This window comes from Plasmodium relictum (assembly GCF_900005765.1).
Source record: "Plasmodium relictum strain SGS1 genome assembly, chromosome: 12".
NCBI lineage: Eukaryota > Apicomplexa > Aconoidasida > Haemosporida > Plasmodiidae > Plasmodium > Plasmodium relictum.
The window spans coordinates 2475932-2493270 of record NC_041690.1 but is presented as its reverse complement, the minus strand read 5'-3'; the positions used below and the strand labels follow the sequence as shown (position 1 = coordinate 2493270).

At 18.5% G+C, this 17339-nt stretch overlaps 6 protein-coding genes across 6 annotated transcripts; 4 read left to right on the top strand and 2 right to left on the bottom strand.

The window, feature by feature from the left end:
• Positions 1-67: 67 nt before the first annotated feature.
• Positions 68-2467, top strand: PRELSG_1266000 (conserved Plasmodium protein, unknown function; the record flags this gene model as incomplete). The annotated part of the gene is made up of 2 exons (XM_028678479.1): positions 68-158; positions 420-2467. The coding sequence occupies 2 exons, from the start codon at positions 68-70 to the stop codon at positions 2465-2467; spliced, it is 2139 nt and encodes a 712-aa protein (XP_028534764.1).
• Positions 2468-3095: 628 nt separating this feature from the next.
• On the bottom strand, positions 3096-4610 carry PRELSG_1265900 (protein kinase, putative; the record flags this gene model as incomplete). Its single annotated transcript, XM_028678477.1, has 1 exon — positions 3096-4610. The coding sequence occupies one exon, from the start codon at positions 4608-4610 to the stop codon at positions 3096-3098; it is 1515 nt and encodes a 504-aa protein (XP_028534763.1).
• A 671-nt stretch (positions 4611-5281) lies between these two features.
• Positions 5282-8632, bottom strand: PRELSG_1265800 (DEAD box helicase, putative; the record flags this gene model as incomplete). The annotated part of the gene is made up of 5 exons (XM_028678476.1): positions 5282-5354; positions 5450-5548; positions 5677-5790; positions 5883-7714; positions 7838-8632. The coding sequence occupies 5 exons, from the start codon at positions 8630-8632 to the stop codon at positions 5282-5284; spliced, it is 2913 nt and encodes a 970-aa protein (XP_028534762.1).
• Positions 8633-10318: 1686 nt separating this feature from the next.
• On the top strand, positions 10319-11534 carry PRELSG_1265700 (conserved Plasmodium protein, unknown function; the record flags this gene model as incomplete). The annotated part of the gene is made up of 2 exons (XM_028678475.1): positions 10319-10324; positions 10407-11534. 2 exons carry the CDS (start codon positions 10319-10321, stop codon positions 11532-11534), a joined length of 1134 nt encoding a protein of 377 aa, XP_028534761.1.
• A 1247-nt stretch (positions 11535-12781) lies between these two features.
• SP21 (signal peptidase 21 kDa subunit, putative) lies at positions 12782-13782 on the top strand (the record flags this gene model as incomplete). Its single annotated transcript, XM_028678474.1, has 2 exons — positions 12782-12932; positions 13379-13782. The coding sequence occupies 2 exons, from the start codon at positions 12782-12784 to the stop codon at positions 13780-13782; spliced, it is 555 nt and encodes a 184-aa protein (XP_028534760.1).
• Positions 13783-14918: 1136 nt separating this feature from the next.
• PRELSG_1265500 (CPW-WPC family protein) lies at positions 14919-16304 on the top strand (the record flags this gene model as incomplete). Its single annotated transcript, XM_028678473.1, has 1 exon — positions 14919-16304. One exon carries the CDS (start codon positions 14919-14921, stop codon positions 16302-16304), a length of 1386 nt encoding a protein of 461 aa, XP_028534759.1.
• Between the last annotated feature and the right edge of the window lie 1035 nt (positions 16305-17339).

Here is a 17339-nt window from a genome sequence, read left to right as displayed (position 1 = left end):
TCTATTGCCATATATCTATTTTATTTCATTTTGTTTTATTTTTTTATTTTATTTTTAATTTACGAAAATGGCTTCAAAAGTAGATAAAAAAAAAAAGTCAAAAGCTAAATTGAACTCTGAATTAAGCAAAAAAAAAGATATAAAGAATAAATTAGAAGGTTAATATATTTAAAGAATACTATAAAATATTTACTCTATAAAATAAATATTTAAAAATTTTTATAAAAATATATTTTTTTTTTTAATGATGAAAAAAAAAGAAAAACTGACATAAGTTGATGATTTTTGTTTTTTCACCAAGATCTCTGAAAAAAAAAAAATAATAATTTATATAACATTTATATAAATATATATATATATATTGTCTCATTATTTATTATAATTTTTTTTTTTTTATTTTAAAAAATTTTTTTTTATAGAAAACTATGATAATAAAAATGATAGCAAATCAACGGTATCTACTGCAGTTGATTCCGAAGTAAAATTTCAGGTTTCAAATAATTTATTAAGCAAAAAAAAAGGTAAGAAAAATATAAGTAATTTAAATCAAAAGAATTTAAAAGCAAATGAAATTGAAAAAAAAAACGAAGACAAGAAACTAAAACAAAATAAAAAAAAAGCAAAGATAGAAAAAAAAGATGTATCAGATTCATCAGATTCAAGTGATAGTGATAGTGATCAAGAAGAAAAAAAAATAAATGAAAAAGAGAAAAATAAACAAGATTCAAGTTCAGGTTCAAGCTCAAGTTCAGATTCAGATTCAGATTCAACTGTTGAAAGCAAGAATGTATTAAATAAAAAAAATAAAGGTTCTTCTAAAGTTAAAAAAGAAGAAAAAGAGTTGGAGAAAGAAAAATTAGAATCAGATTCAGAATCAGAATCAGATTCAGATTCAGATTCAGATTCAGATTCAGATTCAGATTCAGATTCAGACGAAGAAAAGGATAAAGATAAGAAAAAAAAAAAAGAAAAAAAAAAAAAAGTAGAAAGGGAAGAAGTAGAACCTGAATTAGATTCAGAAGAATCAGAGAAAGAAAAAGAGAAAAAAAAAAAAAATGAAAAAGAAAAAAAAAAGAAGATAGAAAAGAAAGAAGGAAAAGAAGAAAAGGTAGAAAAAGAATCTAGTTCAGATTCAGATTCAGATTCAGATTCAGATGAATCAGAAGAGGAAAAAGAAGCAAAAGAAAAAGAGAATATGCAAGAAAAAGAAAAGTCAGAGTCGGATTCAGATTCAGATGATTCAGATGATTCAGATGATTCAGATGACTCAGATGAAGAAAAAGAAAAAAAAGTGGGAAAAGAAAAAGTAGATGGAAAACAGGAATCAGATTCAGATTCAGATTCAGATGAATCAGATGAAGAGAAAGAGAAGAAAGGGAAAAAAGAAGAAAAGGTGGAAAAAAAAGAAAAAATAGAAAAATTAGAAAAAGAAAAATCCAGTTCAGATTCAGATTCAGATTCAGATTCAGATTCAGAAGAATCAAATGAAGATGAAAAAGTAGATGAAGAAAAAGAAGTAAAAAAAGTTGAAAAAAAAAATTCGGATTCGGATTCAGATTCAGATTCAGATTCAGATGAAGAATCAGATGAAGAAAAAGAAAAAAACATTTCCGATAAAGTTAACAAAGAAATTGAAGAAGAGAAAAAAGAATTAAATGGAATAGAAGGAAAAAATAAAAGAAAAAATGCTAGTGAAAATGTAAATAAAGAAAATAAAAAGCAAAAAATGAATAATGCAGATTATGAACAGAATTTCAATGATGAACAAATGAAAGAAGAATTTATAGTAACCTTACTTAATATAAGTAGAAATACTAAAGAAGCTGATTTAAGAAACTTTTTAAAAGATCTATTAAATGAGGATTTCGATGAAAAAAAAATATTTATACATATTAATGCTTATAATAATAGTGCTTATATATATTGCTCAGACAGAAAAATAAAGGATAAGCTTTTATCAAAAAATAATGAATATTTTAAGGGAGTACCTGTGAAATTTCTTGAAAATCCTAATGTTTCAAGCAAGATCATTCTTTATCATACTAGTAAAAATACAACTCAAGACGATGCTAGGAGAATGTTTGAAAAATTTGGTAATATAGTTGAAGTTTATTTCACTAATAATAAACCAAAAATTTTTGTTGTATTTGATAATCTTGAAAGTTGCATTAAATCATTAGAACAGGATGGTTGTCTTTTGAATGAAAATTTTATTCATGTTTCACTAACATTAAATAATGGTCCATCAGATAATACTAATAATAGTAATAAGAAATTTAATAATAACAATGGAGGAAATAAGAAAAGATCAGGAAAAGGTTTTTCAGGTAACAATTTCGGTAATTATAATAAATTTAACAATAAATTTAGTAATGGAAATAATAATAATGGCAATAATAATAATAATAATAATAACAAATTTAACTCTAAACCATTTAATAATTTTAAAAATAAAAAAAATTTTTAATGAGAAGTAAACTAAAATGAATCATAAAGAATATTAAAAACAATGAAGAAAAAAAAACAAAAGTTTCCATATTAGTATTAACAAATATATGAATTAAAAGGTTTCAAACACATATATATATGCATAAATATATTTTAAATAAAATATTATTATTGCAAATTATGTTTTTAATGTAAATACATTTATATATATAACAAATGAAAAAAAAAAAAAAAAAAAAATCATATTTTATTTTGTTTTTAATTATTATATATGTTTGTTAATAATTTTTAATAGCATTTAACTAATACACAAATGTGATATATAAAAGTTTTTCACATTACCACCTAATTAATATTTATTTTGTTTAAATTTTTAGATGAAAAAAAAAAAAAAAAAAAAAAATTTATATATAATACGTTTGTTTTAAAAAATATACTATTTGAAACTATATTTGCATAACAAAATTAAGCTATTTTATAATAATTAAACTACATATAACTGAAGTTATTTTAAATTTGAGCTTTATGTTTTAAGAAAAACAAAATATAAAAGAATGGAGAATATATAACATCTACATATATTTGCAAGTATTTTTTTTTAAAAAAAATATGATTTAAAGAATATTCAATTAAATTAATTTTTTTTTTTAATTAGTTTCATCATTTTTTTTTTTTTTTTTACTATCATTAATTAATTTTAATAAAGTAGACCATGAAGGCCTGTGCTTATGATTATAAGTTAACATATCTTTTAAAAGAAAAAATAATTTAGGTTTTGTTATATATTTTTGAAGATTTTCTACTTTAAATTGAAAGATTTGTTCGGAATCAATATAATTTATTATATCCTCTTTCATAGTTAAAATATAATAAAAGCATAACCCTAGGCAGAAAATATCATTTTTGATAAAATATTTTTCTATATGTTTGATTTTTTTTTTTTTTGTTTTTACAATCTCAATTTTTTTATTTAAATAAAAAAGGAGTTCAGGAGAAATATATTTTGGAGTTTTTTTTTTTTTATGTATGACATGAAAATAAAAATTTACTAGCTTTATTTTAGGAATAAAGTTTCCTATTAATAAATTGTAGCCATCATTACTAATGAACAGATTAGTTGGTTTTATGTTACCATGTATTATATTGTGATTTTCTAAGTAATCCATTAGTTTTATGATATTGCACAAATTTTTATAAATCATTTTGCTATCAAATTCATATTTTAAATACTGATCGATGTTTTGAATCATATTCTTTATATTACCACTTAGAATAAAAGGAGTTAAAAATCCAGCTATATTAATTTCTTTATCAAAATATCTTTTTTTTAATAAAATAATATCACTATAAGGTAGAATACTTAATTTTTCATAACAAATTTCCTTCTCTTTTTTTTTTTCATTTTCATTTTCTTTTTCATTTGCACTTTCGTCTTCTTCATAAACATATGTATTTTTACAATATTCTTTATATTCATATAATATGTTTTTAATGTTCTTTCCTTCATTAATAATTGTATATATTTTTAAATTTTCAATATTTGATTCACAATGGAAAAACTCTCTATTTTCAATTATACTTTCTTCACTTTCCATTATTTTTATATTGTATAGATAAGTTTTGTACTTTATTTCTTCACTTGTTTTATTATTTTTACTTTTTTTTTTTTTTTTTTTCATCATATTTTCTTTAAAGAACTCTCTTTTTAAGTGTTCAGTTAAATAATTACTTTCAACATCAAGAAATGGCCAATCTAAGCGAAATATAAAAGTTGGTTCGTTTTTTATTATTATATCAAATCTTTCATTAATCGTATTTACTTTTGAAATTTTATCTTGAAGAAATTCTTTTTTATCATTTAATCTTAGCATTATTTGATTGCCTTTATTCATTTCACTGAAAGCAGCGTCTATATCATATTCTAAATCATCTGAATCATGGCGATTGTTTTCCTCTTCTATATCCATGCATATATCATTAGTAATATTTAATAATTTTTCTATATTATTTAAATTCCTTTTTAAATTTTTATGAACTATGTTTCCATTATATTTTACAATATAACTATAACCAAATTTATTTTCATAACCTTCATTTTCAATCACATAACAAAATTCTTGAGGCCATATTATTTTGCTTCTTAAAAAATTCCATTTGCTCATTTTTGTGTATATTATAAAGGTATTTACTAATTTTTTTTTTTTTTTTATCTTAAAAGGCAAAAGTTGTAAAACAAGGAAATAAAGTCGTTATGAAAAAATGTGTACCATCTTCTTAAAGGATTCTACCATTAAAAATAAAACAGAATTAATATTTACATTATAAAAAATAAAATTTTTATATATTTTTATTTTATTTTTTGTAAATAACATTTAAATAAATCAAATTTTACAACAAAAAAAAAAAAAAAAAAAAAAAAAAATTAAATATTTGTTGAATTATTCTAATGATATGCATTCATTTTTAATTTTTTAAAAGAAAATTTATGTTGAATTTTAAAAGTTCCTTTATCTGTTTTTTCTCCTTTTTAACAACAGCTTAGAGATTTAAAACAATCTGCGTTTTCAAATATTTTTTCATAAATCATAAAAAAAAATAAAAATTAAGTATCAAACGAATTTATTGGCAAATAAATTTATGATTATAAATAAAACTTATTAAATTGTTGTTTTAAAAATGAATTATGACATAATCCTTTAATTTAAAATTAAGATTAATAAAAAAATAAAATGAAGGAATTTATGTAACTAAAAGTAGGTAAATTAATGTTATACATCTGAATCACATTATATACTTAATTACATAAAAATAACAAAAAAAAAAAAAAAAAGAATTAAAAATTAAAAAGAAAATTTTTTGATTTCATTTTCAATAGTAAATTTTCTAAAACAATACAAAAAATGTCCCTAAAAAAAAAAAAAGATATAATATTGAAATTTTATAATTTTTCTGTTTCATTTTTTTTTTAGTAACTTTGTCTATTTTTTTTTTTTTTATTTACAAAGAATTTTTAAAATTCCTCAAAATTTTATAATTAAAAGAAAGAATATGACAACTTTCAATATATAAATTTTTTATTTCTTTTGTTTTTAATCTGTATCTAAAAATAAAATAAAGTAATTATAGTATTGTCTCGTTAATGAGTAACATATATTAAAATAAAATTAGATTAAATAAATTATATTTAAACAATTAAAAATTACTCATTTTTTTTTTTTTTTTTAATACTTATTAGATATGGCATTTAAATCTTCGTTGAACAAATCATAAACAATTAAAGAAAAATAAAATCTTTTTATTTTTATCCATTCTAAATTTTCATATATTTTATCTATGTTTATTCTAACAAAAATAGAATTAAAAAATATATGTACTTTGTTTTTGATAAGAAATGTTATTTTACTTTTAATATATTTTTCTTTTTTTTTTCTTACTCCCCCTTTAAAAATTTCAGTGAAGTATCGTAAAGATCATCCATTTTTTTTAATTTAAACTTTTGTAATTTTATATTGTGTAAACCAAAATACTGAAAAATCTTATTTATGTTATCATTTGATTTTAATATTTCTTCATATATATCAAAATGGATTTTCAAAGAGATTTCTGAATTCATACAAAAAACAAAAATCATTAATAAACTATCTGTGGGAAATCCTTTAAAAAAAAAAAAAAAAAAAAAAAACATATTTATATTAATATATAACTCAATAAGAAATAATATTTGTAAAGGATATTCATTGTGTGTACCTTTTATGTATATAAATTGAATTAAGGAATAACTGAAAATAAAATCAAAAACATTAAAGATGGAATAAAAACAAGAAGATAATTCAGTGCATGAAATGTTATCTTCTTCGTTTAAAATATCATATACATAGAAGTTACATTGATCATTATTTATATTAATAATAAATAAATATTTTATTAATTGAACGAATAAATTTTGAAATAAATTTTTGTTTAATTTCTTATCTTCAAAAATTAATAAAATTGTTATAAATGGAAGTGTAAAAAAATGTTTTTCTTCTTTTTTAGTTTCTATATACTTATAATTCTCAATTAATTTTCTGAAAAATTCTTTTTTTTGTGTTAGATCACAATTCATTAGTATATTAACATTAACAGTTTGATTTAAAAGGTGAAAATTAAAAAAGTTACTCATTTGATATAAATTTAAATTATAAAGTTTTGCAAATAAGTAATGGTAGTAACTCTGTTCCTTTTCATAAGGTATTGTAATTAATTTATTTTCAAATAAATATTGAAATGCTTGTCTTATTTCTTGCATAATTTTTTCTTTATCACGTCTATTTTCAATTTTAAAAAATTTAAGTGTATAAAAGAAAAGTAAATCAAACATATCTTTTTTTGTTTTAATTAAGTCTAAATGTATAAATTCTAATATAAATTTACATAAATTAAAATTATTTAATTTCGTTTCTAGTCTATACATTTCAAAATTATGATTAAATATCTTTTCTAAATAATTCTTATCACAGTGATTTAAAAAAATGATAACCTTCCCATCACAATCCTGATCATAGTCATAGATAGAATAATCATTTCTATTATTACTTAAATCTTTTGTTTTACATTCATAAATTTCATTATCAATATAATTACTCATATCAATATTTTTTTTTTCTAGTACTTTTTTTATCCTTCCACATCTACCAGCCATTTGAGTAATTTGATCTTTTGTTAAAAAATTATTGCCTAATCTTAAACTCCTAATAATTATCGTATGAACATTAAGATTAACTCCTACTGATAAAGTAGTTGTGCAACATAAGCAAAATAGAATGTTGTTTTTAAAAGAATTTTCAATAATTTCTTTTTCATTTTTATTCAGTTGAGAATGATGATAAAAAATCCCATTTAAAATTAATTTTTCTAAATTTTCTGTTTTTATATCTAATTTTTTTAATTCATTTATCAAATATATTCTTTTATCCAGTAATTCATTATTCATGTTATAACTTTTATTCTTTAAGTAATAAGGTATTATATTACTTATGAACAAAGCAATCTTTTCAGTTTTATCTCTAGTAGGGCAAAATATTAAAACATTCCTTTTTAAAATTAATTCTTCACTTACTAAATAAACTAAATGATCTGGATCAAGTAAAACTGGATTATCTAATTTTCTTTCAATTTCATTTATATTTATATCTTTATAAATTACATTTTTTATTTTATAAAGATATTTTATTTTTTGTAATTTCTCTTTACTTACATATACTTTAGCATTTAACCAGTCCCCTAACTAAAAAAAAAGAAAAAAATTCAAATTTAAATATTTTAAATTATATAGGATTATTTTGTATATGTAAATTATTATAAAAAAAAAAATTAAAATACATATAAAAAAAGGATGATAATAAAATACCTGATCGATATTTGATAGTGTTGCTGAGAAACCATATGTTCTTATATAAAAAAGGTTTTCATAATTTTTTTGAATGAACTTAATTTTAGTTAATAACGTTTCAATGAGAAATCCTCTATGCATATCATTTATGTAATGAATTTCATCAATAATAAATATGTAATTGCATTTTAAATTATTCTTAATAATTATATTTATTATAATATTTGCTTGTTCATATGTACACAAGGCAATATCTGTTGATATATTATATGAATATCCAGTAAAATTTAAACTATTAAATTTCTTTATATTTAATGATACAGTATTTTTTCCAAGTAACTTTTCATAATAATCACTTTTTTCATTAATTAATGATACTGTTGGCAAAGTTAAAACTATTCTATATCCTTTATATAAGATAGATCTAATAATTAAAATATCATAAATTATTGTCTTACCCATACCTGTTGGTATATTAAATAAAAAATTTTTATAAAATGTATTATTGTTACAAGTATAATTTTTATATTCGTTCGATTTATCACTAAAACTTTCATTTGCTTTATTATCTTTAAAGTATAAACATTTAATATCCTTTATTTCAGATTTCTCTAAAGGTAGAAAAAAATCTGAATCTAATATAAAATTTACATTTTCATTTTTTCTAGGAACAGAAAATTCTTCATTATTTTTATTTTTCAAGTTATTTTCAATTTCTTCATTTACAAATATGTTTTTTAAACATTCAATTTGTTCTTTATATAATTCATATATTCCTATATTATTGTATTCTCTACAAAAATTTATATACATAAATATATATATTTATCGTTTAAATATATATATATAAATATTTGAAAAGTATACTGTATGATAGGAATGGGTATGCAATAATATTCGAATTTATTTTCTTCATAGTTAAGAGTTTTCTCAATAATTTTAGTTTTATTTACTTTGTTGTAAAATAATTTTATATTATTTATTGAAGAATTTCTTCCTGTCTCTATTAAGAGTTAAATAATAAAAAAAAAAAAATTAATATTTAATTATTTTTTTTTATAATTTTGAATATATCTTCATTTTACTTGATATATTTAATTCGTTAAGAATATTGTTATCAAATTCAACTATTTCTTTATGCGTATTCTAATTAAAAAGGAAAAAGAAAATGTAGTAATTTTATTTTTTAAAAATTATATTTTTTTGCATATATATATATATATATATATATATATATTTTTTTTTTGCCAACATCAGTATAAATATATCCAGATAATGAAACATAAATTAACTGTTTACTATTTTTGTAAATTTTTTTTTTAAAAATTCCTAATCTGAAATATGATAGTTGTGATAATTAATTTATCAAAAAAATTAAAAATGAAATAAAAAAATAGTAATTATTATAAAAATGTAATATACATATATATACACAATGATGTTGTTACATATCAGTCATAAAAAAAAAAATAATAATAAAATTGGATGCATAAAAGTAATTAACAATTTTATCAAATTAGTTGAATATATTACACAAGTATTTTAAACATCCGTAACATTATTAAAAAAAAAAAAATATATTAATTTTCTTTTTTATTATTATTATTTTTTTTCAACCTTCTTTGACAAACTAATGGATTCACTTTTTTTTCTTTTTTTGTATTTTTGTTTGAAAACATTACTGTTTCATAAAAAAGTTAAAAAAAAAAAAAAGGAAAATAGTTTCTTTATAATTTATTTAAACTTATATAAAAATGTTGCATCCTAATTATTATATATTTCTTTTTTAAATCTTTATTTAATAGAATAATTTTAGTGACTGTATTATTAATTATTGTAACTAATAATTATAATTTCATGTTAATTTATCTGATTATTATTAAGTTATTTATTTAATTACATTTTTAATTATATGATTATATATTTATTTAGCTTTTAATTATTTAAAAATATTGCTTTGTTTACTTAGTTGCCTACAACATTTTAAATTTTATTATTTTTCTTTTTTTTATATTTTTCTATTTTATATTAAAATTTTTCTTTAATAGAAGACATAATGTAATATATGTTAAAACATTGTAAATTTTAATATTGATTTTTTTAATTTAATGTAATTGTATATACATGTGTATATAATATTTTAATATTAAAAAAATTTTTCAAAAAAAAATTTTCAAAATAAATATTCGCCAAAAAAATGAAACGAAAGATAAAATTAAAAAAAAAAACAATTCAAAAAAAAAAATTTATTTTTCTATTTTTTACATACATAAAAGAAACATTCTAATGAAGAAAACATATAAATAAATATAATTTTTTAGTATCTATCTTTTTTACGAAACTACAGAAATGTATATAAAATAAAAAAAAACAAAAAAACAAACAAAAGTATAAAATTTATATAAATATAATGGTAAGAGAGTAAAATTAATATATATTATATATATTTCTAACATATTTTTTTTAAGAAATGAACTTTTTGTGTTTTAAAAAGAAAAAATGAATGTATAATAGGATAGTAATTGTATATTATATTTGCTAATAGTATAAATAAATTCACAAATGTATATTTTTTATATTTATATAGGAAGAAAATTGTGAAGCTAATACTAAATCATCGTTTTTTGATGGTACTATTTCAGTTGAATCAAAAAAAGAAAAAGAATCTGAAATTAAAAATAACAAAAATGAACAAATTAAAAAAGAAACAAAATTAAATGAAATAAATAATGAAATGGAATCAACTATTGTTATACATTATAAAAAAAGGAGAACTATAAATCTAGATAACACATGCTATTCATTGAAATTACCAAAATTCATTGATGTATGTTCCCAAATAAAAAAAAAAAAAAAATATATATATAAAGATGAACAAGAACAAGAAGAAAGTGAAATGGAACTTTTCAACAAAAATAAAAGTTCTATTATATCATGGTACTTTGATGAAGAAATATATAATAAAAAAAAATTTGAAAAAAATATAAAAGATAAAGAAAACTTAGATAATTTTTTTAGCAGCAATGATAATAATTTTAATAATAATAATAATAATAATGAAACAAATACTGGTAGCAAGATAAATGCAAATGAAAAAAAAATTTTTGTAGATAACGAAACTGAATATTCAGGTAAGAAGGAAAATGAAAATAAGATATTTAACAACAATGATGAAAAAGATACGAATAAAAAAAACGATGTTGAAACTAAGGAAGAAAATTTAAATTCCTTTTCTTCTAGATTAAATAAATTAGGTGAAATGAAAAAACAATTTTCAACAGATGAAGAATCTAATTTTAATGATAGTATGTCTGATTTAACTAATTTAGAAGATTTATATGAAAAATATGAAGTTGAAAGTAGTGATATAATGAGTGTTTCAAGTAATGAATCAAATGCAAATATGAAAGATTTATGTAATAATTTAAAATATTTAGAAACAAACTCTTTTATTGTAGAATATGAGGATGGGAAATTAATTTTTTTTATCAATCAAAAGCCATATATTTTAGAAGAGGATAACGAAATTAATTATTTAATTGAAATTTCAGAACAAAATATTAAACCGATACATTGCAAATTAGAAAAAAAATTTTTTATTAAATCAATTGCTACAGAAGAGCAAGTTTTTCCCAATAGTTTAAAATTAAAAAAGGAAGATATATATTTTTCACTTGATGATAATATAAAAATTAATGAAGATATAGAAAAGTAATAGTTAAAAAGTTTTAGGAGCTTCGAAGATTAAAAAAAATGTTTCTTCTATATTATTGATTTTATAAAATAAATAATACTCGAGAGTATATATTAATATATTTTTAGTATAAATTGTGCATACGTCTGGTTTATAGGAAAATATGATTATTTTTTTTTTAAATTATTTATTTGCACATTTAATTGATATTGCTGCTCTACATGCCCTGAATAGTATATAGATTAAAAAAAAAGAAAAAGAAAATAGTTCTAACTAAAAATTTATACTTTTATTTATTTATTTTTTTTTTTTGTAAATTTGACTTTATTTAAATATAGTAAAACGAATAAATATATTTCATTATAAATATTTTTGAAAATTATGTTAAATTTTTAATTGTCAAAAAAAGATCTGTTCTTATTAGTCAATGATTTTTATTATAATAATTTTATCTTTAGTATTTACTTATTTTTATTTTTTAATTATATTAAAAAATATTTAGTAATTTTTATCATTTTTTTTTTTTTACGATATACAAAAGAGATAAAAAAAGGAATTATATATCTCTTCAATTTTTTTTTCTTGTTTTTTTTAAGGCTAATATATACGGTATTTATACATATTAATTCATTTATAATAACACTTTACATATTTATAAATAAATCAGTACAATTTTATAACTTTTATATATTTTTAAGATTAAAATGTAATAATTATTTAATAAGTATTTCAGTATTATGTGAATATTTTTTCAAAATTTATATAATCTTTTAATTAAATTACTAAAATACAAAAAAAAAAAAAAATCACAATTGTTATATATACACATAGTTATGCTATTTTTTATAATCCTCTTATAAACAAAATTTACATTGATAATTAAAAATAAAATTAATATACGATAAATTTTAAAACAGTGAGTTCCTAAAAAAAAAAAAATTAAATAAATAAATATTTAAATAGATTTTTATTAAAAATATTTATTACACAATACAAAGATAGTCTGATAATTTGGCTTTTACCTAGAAAAAAAAAAAAGGAAAAAAAAAAATTGTTGAAAATATAAAAAATTGAAAGCTATAATTTATGTATCACTTTTTTTTTTTTAGTATATTTAATTTGTTAAAAATTTTATGTGATTTTATTTGCATAATATTTAAATAAACTTTTATCTTTATTAAATAATATAAAAAAGAAATTGTTATAAGTTTATACATTACATATATATATATATATATATATATACTGCTAATTATATATTATTTTAAATGGATTTCTTAAAGGAGCAATATAACACCTTACTGTTAGATCTTAAAAAGACATTTAGAAATACAAGAGATGGGATTTCACACGTATTAAATGTCGCATGTTTGTTACTAAATGCATTGATGATTTGGAAACTTTTAGTCATATGCACAGGTTTTAAAAAAATATAATCATTTATTACTATTCTTAATATACAATAAATATAATTTAAATATAACATTTTTTCCATGTTTTCCTATCTAAAAATTTATTATGTAAAATATTCATATTATAAAATATTTAGTAGTTAAATTAATTATTATACGTTTTTTATTTTTTTCTGTATTAATTAAAATTAAATTTTTGTAAAAATTAAAAATTATTCTTTTAATCAAAATGAATAATATATTCTAAAAGTATTTACAAATAGAAAGAAATATATTAATAATATTATTGAAAGAAATTTAGAAAAGAAACATAATATATATATATATATGACTATTTTTTGGAATAATTTATATATTTTTTATTTCATATAATATAATATAATATAATATAATATAAAAAGTTCTGTTCATACAAAATTAGAATCATTATTTATTTTTTTTAATGTGATTTAGGTTGTGAATCACCAGTAGTTGTAGTATTGAGTGGAAGTATGGAACCTGGATATTATAGAGGAGATACATTGACATTGTATTATCCACCTAAAATACATGCTGGTGATGTTGTAGTTTATCAAGTAAATGGAAGAGATATACCGATTGTTCACAGAATATTAAATATGCATGTATCAAAAGATGATAAATTTCATATATTATCAAAAGGAGACAATAATAATATTGATGATAGAGGTTTGTATGAGCCTAATCAATATTGGCTTGAAAATGAACACGTACTCGGTCTTTCAGTTGGTTATGCACCTTATATTGGTATTTTAACTATATGGATAAATGAATATCCTTCTATGAAGTGGTTTATTGTTTCAATTATGCTTCTGATGATACTGCTAGGCTATGAATAAATATATTAGAATTAAACATTTTTGTAGCATAAAAACTCACTAAAACATAATATACTTTTCTTTTTTTTTATTTTTTCAAACATTATATTCCATTTCTTCCAATTATAGAATAAATATTTTTATATTTATGTATTTCTTTTTTATTTATATATTTATATTTATTATTTTCTTTTTTTTTAATGTTATACATTTTTTTATTTTAAAATGTAATTTATATGATAAATATTTTAAAATAAATAATTAAAATGTTTATATTTCATATTCAGATTTTTCAAAAATTTAAAAAAATAAGAAAAAATAATTTTCGCATTTTTAATTAATTTTTTGCTGTATTTTGTTTTATTGATTTTTTTTTTTTGAAGAATTTAAAGAAATTAATCCTAAATAAGCTATTAAAAATTGATGCTTTTTTTTTTTAATGAATAATTATATAATAAATTAAATAAGTTAGTAAATGCATAAAGTAATGAATAATAAAATAAAATAAAGAGCAATTAATGAAAAATTACATATACTTTTAGGAAAATATAAATTTTTAAACTTTATTAAAAAAAGACAGAAACATTCATTAAAAAAAAAAGAGAATAAATTATTTTATAAAGCGCTTTATATAAAAAAAATAAATTATTCATTTATTTTTTATTTTTTAAGAACTAAATATTATTAGACAAAGACTATAAAAATTAAAATTTAAAAAAATTTTTTTTTTTTTTTAATTTGTATCTACATCGGTACAAAAGAGGTTTAAAAAATTTATAAATGAATATAATTGGTTTTCAATAATAAAAAAATATATTATGAATCTCATTTACAATTAAATAATTCCTAGTTTTTAAGATGAGAATGGATTTTAAATTACAAAGTTTAAACTCTCTATTATTTTTGTTTATTGTCTCTGTTTTTACTTTTTTTTTTTTTTTTTTTATATATAATTTATAAAATTATGTATTTATATATATACATATAATTTTGTTATTTTTAATTAATTTTTTTTTTTTACTGCACCACTAAAAATAACTTCTTTACATCTAAATATACAACTGTTGTCTTATTGTAATGATTATTCTTAAAAGATAATTATTATATGTTTGACCTCTATAAATTTTTGTTATTTTCTGTTTTTTTTCTTTTTCAAAATGAATAGATATAATCTTTTTATGATCATTATAGCATTAATTGGAATTGATACTATTTTTTGTATTCCTTCAAATCAAAATAAAAATAGTAAAGTTGAAAGTGTGTTAAGTTCCAGTGGGCTTTTAAAAAATGTTGTAAAACATTCACCCAAAATAAGTGAAGAAGAAATAAAAGAAAGTGAAATTAAAATAATAAAAAAAGCTCATGAAGAAGAAAATAAAAAGTTAGAAAAACTAGAAAAGTGCATAAAAGATTATACATTATCTTGTCCAAAATATTGGAAAAAAAATGTTATTGAAAATGGGAAAACTATATGCATAGCTAGTTCTGAATACAACGGATTTTGTGAACCAAATCAGTCATTTGAATATTTTACAGAAAGTGATAAAATGAATTTTGAGATAAGTTGTAATGTTGAATGGCCATGTAAAAGCAGTACATCAAAAGATGTGTGTGAAGATGGAAAAAGGGATTATAATGAACCATGTCCTGATGGTTTTTTAATCCAAGAAGACAATAGTTGTAAGGCAGATATTACTGTTTATAGAGGTATGTGCAATAATAGTAATATCAAATTTACACATATGACGGATGAAGAAAAAGAAAAATGGAGTATTGCTTGTGAAGCTTATTGGCCCTGTTATAAAGAATGCTCTTCTGAAGAATTTCTTTCTAACTGCCCAAAAAATTGGCAAGAATTAAATTTATTTGAATGTATACCAACTCAAAAATATAAAGGAGCTTGTAAAGGAAAAAAAAATTTTAAATATTTTACAGAATCAATGAAGAAAGATTTTGAAGAAAAATGTAAAACAAGATTTTTATGTATGAGTTCTTGTGAAAAAGATTATGAACAAGATTGTCCAATGAATTGGTTAAAAGAAAAAGGATACTGTTTAGCTCCAGAAGCATTTGATTTATGCAACAGAAGAAAGTTATCTAATGAAAATTTGACAACTAAAGATAAACAATTTTTTGAAAAAGAATGCTCAGTAAATTGGCCTTGTAAAAAAAAAGATTTCTGTGAAATGGATTGGAATTATGAATGCCCAGAAAATTGGGAAAAAGAATATTCAAAAAATCAAAAAGAAAAGTATATTTGTAAATCTCCTTCTTCATATAAGGGAAAATGTAATAACATTTTTTTAACAAATAATTATGACGAATATACGAAAAGAGAAATAGCTTCAAACTGCAATTCCCCCTGGCCATGTATTGATCAAAAAAAAAATTCTCATCCTATAGAATATAAAAAAAGTATTCAAGATAATTCTACAAATGATATAAATGGCCCAATAACACAAGAGGGAAGAATTTATGAAAAAAAAAAAAAATACATAATTGAAGATCGAAATAACTCTGATTTGTTTGATATTATGATGTAATTGAAAAAAAAAAAAAAAAAAAAAGTGAGAAATATAATAGAATTGTGAATAAAAAGTTACACAACGGAATAAAATAAAAAATTATTTAAAAAAAAAAAATTAAAGAGAGTATTCTTCCAAAGAGATATTTTAAAATATAGTAAAATTTTGATTGGATTTTTTTTTAATATTAATAATATATTAATTTTTTTAAAAGTATTTTTACAAATAAAATATAAATTTTTTTTCATTATGATATTGGATTATATTAAAAATTATTTGTTGAATAAAACATAACTAAAAATTAAAATATACTGTCATAGAACATTTCTTTTTAATTTTGTTGTATTTTTGCCATTTATTAAAAATAATACTAATTTTAAAACTTATGAATATATAATAAAATTTATATATATAATATATTATTATATATTTTTTTTTAAACTTATGATAAAATAAAAATTTATAAGCAGAAAATTCATAGTTAAAAAAAAAAAAAAGAGGAAATAAAATAAATCTCATTTTTATCCAAATACCCATTTGCTATTTTTAATTGAACAAATATATTTTTAGTAATAAATAAATGAAAAGTGCCCTTAAGAAGAGTAACCATTGTATAGTTAAAAGTAAGAGGAAAATATATTTGAAAAATGTATAAATTATAAGGAAGATTTCATTATACAGTTGTAAGTATAATAATATAAAATTTCTTTTATTAAATTATTGTATATATTTTCTATTTTTTTATATTACCTTCAAAAAATTATAAATCTGAAAATTGTTAATTATTATACATATATACAATAGAGATTTTTTTTATCCCCTTTTTCATTTTAAATTTTATTTTTTGTTTGTTTTTTTAATTTGTATATGTATCTAAGAATTATTAATAATTAATTATTTTCCATCTATTTTTTTTTCTTTTTTTAATTATAGAAGAGTGAAATTATAAAGTCTGTTTTTCTTTTCATTAATAGAAGTTATTTTATTTTATAAATTATTAATATATTTATTTGCACAAAGATTTTTTCATTAAAATTTACAAAAAGTGTAAAA